At 30.9% G+C, this 4,594-nt stretch overlaps 1 protein-coding gene across 1 annotated transcript; it reads right to left on the bottom strand.

Annotated features, from left to right (window-relative positions):
* Positions 1–524: 524 nt before the first annotated feature.
* LOC131940984 (uncharacterized) lies at positions 525–3,510 on the bottom strand (the record flags this gene model as incomplete). Its single annotated transcript, XM_059299927.1, has 4 exons — positions 3,390–3,510; positions 2,235–2,307; positions 1,674–1,782; positions 525–782 (listed from the first exon to the last, which is right to left on the bottom strand). Coding segments are annotated over exons 1-4 (508 nt in total), but the record flags the coding sequence as incomplete, so codon positions are not given.
* Positions 3,511–4,594: the final 1,084 nt, after the last annotated feature.

The following is a 4,594-nucleotide window of genomic DNA, read 5'->3' as shown; positions in this document are numbered from 1 at the left end:
AAAAGAGCAATAATTTTAAACTGCTGGAAAATGTTGATGTCAATTTTTTTTTGGATATTCTAAAACACTAATAAAGTTAAAGTAACCCTTAATGGTCAGTGAAGCAGAGTTCTTATTTTTCTATGGTTACTACTATATAAAATAATTCTATAGACATTTTATGACATTTCAAGAATCTACCCCTTTATGTTATGGCTTATTTAGTATATGCATGATTTCTAAGTTTCAAAGTTACTGTGTAGGTCTGGTTCTCTTAAAATTTTTTAATTAAGTTAATTACATTTGTTTAATTTTAATGCCATAAACAGTGTTTCCTTCCAGACTTTTTTCTCCAGGGGGCACTCAAAATTTTTGGGTGGGAGTGTTTTGCGTTCACTGGTAAAAGTATATATTTTCTATATAAATTCTATTTCATTTGGTGAAGGTGGGGGTGTAGATGTTTTTTCGTCTCCCCTCCCCCCCCTCTAAAGAGAAGCATGAAAGAAACTCTAGCCATAAAACATATAAATGGTATGTTAGTTTACCCTTTAACATAATAAAACTTGAACTGTATGTCAACTTCACTCCAAAGTAAAGAAGTAAAATACTGGATTGAGAAAAAATTGCTGCAGGAAAGTAAATTAGTGCTGATGGTTTTTTAATCTTTCTTCTGTTTCTGCCAAGTTGGGCTTGATTATTTGCTCTATCTGGTTCAGGATTATTCGCAGCATCATTTCTATTGCCACCTGCCAGGTTGGGCTGTGCATTTTGGTTTTCTGCAGCAAGGGCAAGCGGATTGTTTCCTGTAATGTTTGGATTAAACAAAATAAATAAAAGCGCTTAGTTGTTATATTTATACTAATTAATTTTACTTAATAAATAAATAACAGTGTTCAGTTGTTATTTTTATACTAAATGATTTTAATATAAGTAAAATTGTACATTAGTTATGTAAAATTTTTTTAGTTTTGTGTTCTTCCTAGATCTATCATTTAACTACTTAAAATATAGCAAAATGGAAATAAAGGTGAGGATCAATGACACTCAATAACACTGGATGAGGAAGGGATATCAGGTCATAAGCACCTCCATGATTTTAGAAGATAGAGTCAATCTTCAGTTACTACCATTGAAAACATGGACTAGCCTAATTACATTATTTATTATATGTTATAAAGGATCATCAATTAGTGACATGCTATTTTGGTCTCAGTCTTATTGAACAAATGACATCCCTCAGTTTATTCTCCCACTGTAATTGTCACAAAAATTAATGAACATTCCCCGTCATTTTTATACAAAATAAATGCTGTCACATTCTTTATCCCCTGTTTTCTATGTCACACATGGTGACATACTGTCAATTCAAGGTGTGTGACACCTTTATGCTTTTATGTACAACCCCTCAGTCCTAAATAATTATTAAGGTTTGTTAAATCCCAGTTGATTGCTGAAGAAATTTCTTATAGTTATAGCTGCCACATATCTATTTTTAGTTGACAAACTCAAGGTCTACTTAAAAAAGTATTAGTATTCCAATCAATAAAAAATAGCTCTTATTTTATTTTTTGTGTTTTTTTGTTTCAGTGCATGGATAATTTTCACCCATATGTGGGTCTGTTGATTATTTCTTTACTATTACATTTTCTCTCTCTCAAATCTCACACACCAAATTTAAATTATTTCTCATTTACTCTGTGGTTGTTCTTGGCCATGCATGAGTCTCCCAAATCCAAATATATTTCTCTCTATGAGTATCCACAAAGGTAAAAGCAAACATTGTACAAACTGTTTGAAAAACCACTGAAAACAAAAAATCAATAGAAATAAAACTCAGATGATACAAATAATAAACATGGGGTGGCATTTTAGAGTGGGATAAGCACTAAATTGATAACCCAAAACACATGAGTTTGATTCCCAGGCAATGCCGCTAAAATTTCTGGAAAAGTAACTGAGGCTGTGGATAGATGAACTCTACAAATTTCCTATACTATTGACCACAACGTCTAATTTTTAAAAAAACTACGGTTCTTTACTTTTCACATCTAGTAATGACACAGAATATCACTAAGCAAACACCTTTATATTTGAAATCCATTAAGAATTTAAAATAATCAGAATGTTAATGAAACAGAAATGTAAATACATTAATGTTTTTGTATACATCACATAGGTTATCTGTGATTAATTTTCAAATTTGCTTAGATCAAAATAAAATACACATTAAAAACAAATAGAAAGAACACAGTTACCAATAGAAACAGATGATCAAAGATATGAGCTTTGCTTGTATAGGATCCTTGTACTGTTAGTGTGCTTGGCCACCTTTACAAACAAATACAGTTGAAAAAATAACAAAATTAATGTTATGCCTACTTGACAATTCACCATAACCACATTTTATATTGCAAGTAGTTTAAACATATCAAATTTAAACTGAACCCTATAAATAACAAAATAACCATACACATATTATAACACAGAGAGGGGGGTGGTTTATCATATTACCCTGGGGTAGGGGTGGTATAGACAGTGGTGTCACTAGGTATGGATGTTACCTGGTACCATAATTTAGGGTTTTACCCCCCCCCCCCCCCCAACAATTTTGCATTTTCACTTTGATGTCAACCCTCTACCACTACTATTTTGTTATCTTAACTGGATTAAACATTGTTTTGGCAATAAATTTTATGATGTTTCATCACGGTGTCAACCACTAAACAGTGTCACACGTTTTAGACGGGAACCACCCTACCCCCACCATGAGAAACCACTGTATATCTAGATTATATCCTGAAAGATTGCATTTGAATATTCAAATAAATAAATATATATGTATAATTATGTATATATATATATATATATATATATATATATATTATTAAATAATTACCAATTCGATTAGTAATTATGACTGCTAGAGTATCAAATTCAAACAAATGTAGTGGGCCTATAAATTATTGATTTATATAATATATAGGTCTAAAGCCTAGGCTTAGGCAATATTTAATAAAACTATATTTAATTTATATTAAGATGATTTTTAAAATTAAGATTGATTAAGAAGATGTTTCATGGTTTTCTAACTAAAGCATAAATAGCGAGAATTATGAGAATAACACAAGCACAGTGTAATTTTATTATTGTTCAAACAAAGAGCACTTTCAAAGTGTTTAAGCAAACTTAATGTTAAGTAATATGCCTATAAAATTATTTTCTAAAAATATTAATTCTTATTTTATTTCACAAAGTCAAATTCTCAAAGCACCGTTACTAGACAACTTTGTCACTGGCCACATTGCATGATTTGCCAGTCTGTCCTTCGGTACAAGTTATGTGTGTGTGTGTGTGCGTGTATGTGCTCCTGACTATCTAGACAGATCATTTATATTTTTGTGTAAGCCTACCTGTCACAAAGCGCGAGTAAAAGTCCAGCAGCTACAAATACAATGCCTCGTTTAATAGTGGCTGACATTCTTGAATCGCTCAGACCTAGATCTACTAACTAAACTTATCGCTTCGATTTATGTTAGGTTTTTTTTTGGGAATTACCTTGTTCCAAGTATAGGAATTTACTTCCTTGTTATAGTTACTTCGGGTGGCAAATAGGCCCTAGTATTGTAAGGCCTAGTTGTATAAAATTAAAAATAACTGAAACCAAGTAACTTAAAAAAAAATTCCCCTATCCGGAACAAAATGTCTGAAAGAAACCCTGGACAAAGTAGGCCTGTTAGTATAAGTCTGTCCTTAAATAAATTAAATTAGTTAAAAAGAAATTAAGTAAATATTAATATTTTAACATGGTTCATACTCATTTATCCTCCACCCTATCTACATACATAGATCACACGTATCAATTCACAAAAACGGACTGCCGAATTTGTCGCATCACCACTCCTCCTGGGGATTCCCCCTTGGGTTGTCCCAGGCGCCACTTGATCTTTACAAAGATGGGACAGCATCTTTTCAGCCTACTGCAGGAGATCCATTTTCGATCTCTATTCGGTATAATATAATTCCTTCTTCCTGATACTTAGCCTACTTTAGCAAGAGGCAGGTATATATATATATATATATATATATATATATATATATATATATATATATATATATATATATATATATATATATAGGCTATATATATATATATATATATATATATATATATATATATATATATATATATATATATATATATATATATATATATATATATATATATATATACAGTCCCTTTGCTACAAACGATCTGCATGAATGCTCGCTTTGACTTTGAAGGCGGCTAGATCTGTCGTCATTTATTTATTTGATATCAATCAGCAGGGCCAAAATTTAGGCTCGATAAGGCCCTTGGTTATTTTTTATATGGGGCCCATTATACGTCCTGATATTATATTTGCATTTTTAAACGTTTGCCGACACACGAATATGTTTGTAACAGTAGTGTAAAGAAAAGTTGACCTCTATCATGGTTTGAAAAAAAATAATTATAAATGAATATTAAAAAATTAATTTGGCGACAAATTGCCCATTACTGTTTAAAAAAAAAATATTTGGAAGAGGGGAGGGACAGAAAACGGGTTTAAGAAAACTGTTTTAATAAATTGTAATA

Source organism: Physella acuta, unplaced genomic scaffold (assembly GCF_028476545.2).
Source record: "Physella acuta isolate Inbredline_101_S28 unplaced genomic scaffold, ASM2847654v3 ptg000337l, whole genome shotgun sequence".
In the NCBI taxonomy this organism is placed as follows: domain Eukaryota; kingdom Metazoa; phylum Mollusca; class Gastropoda; family Physidae; genus Physella; species Physella acuta.
Note: the sequence above shows the minus strand (reverse complement) of the source record. Positions and strands in the feature narration are given on the sequence as shown.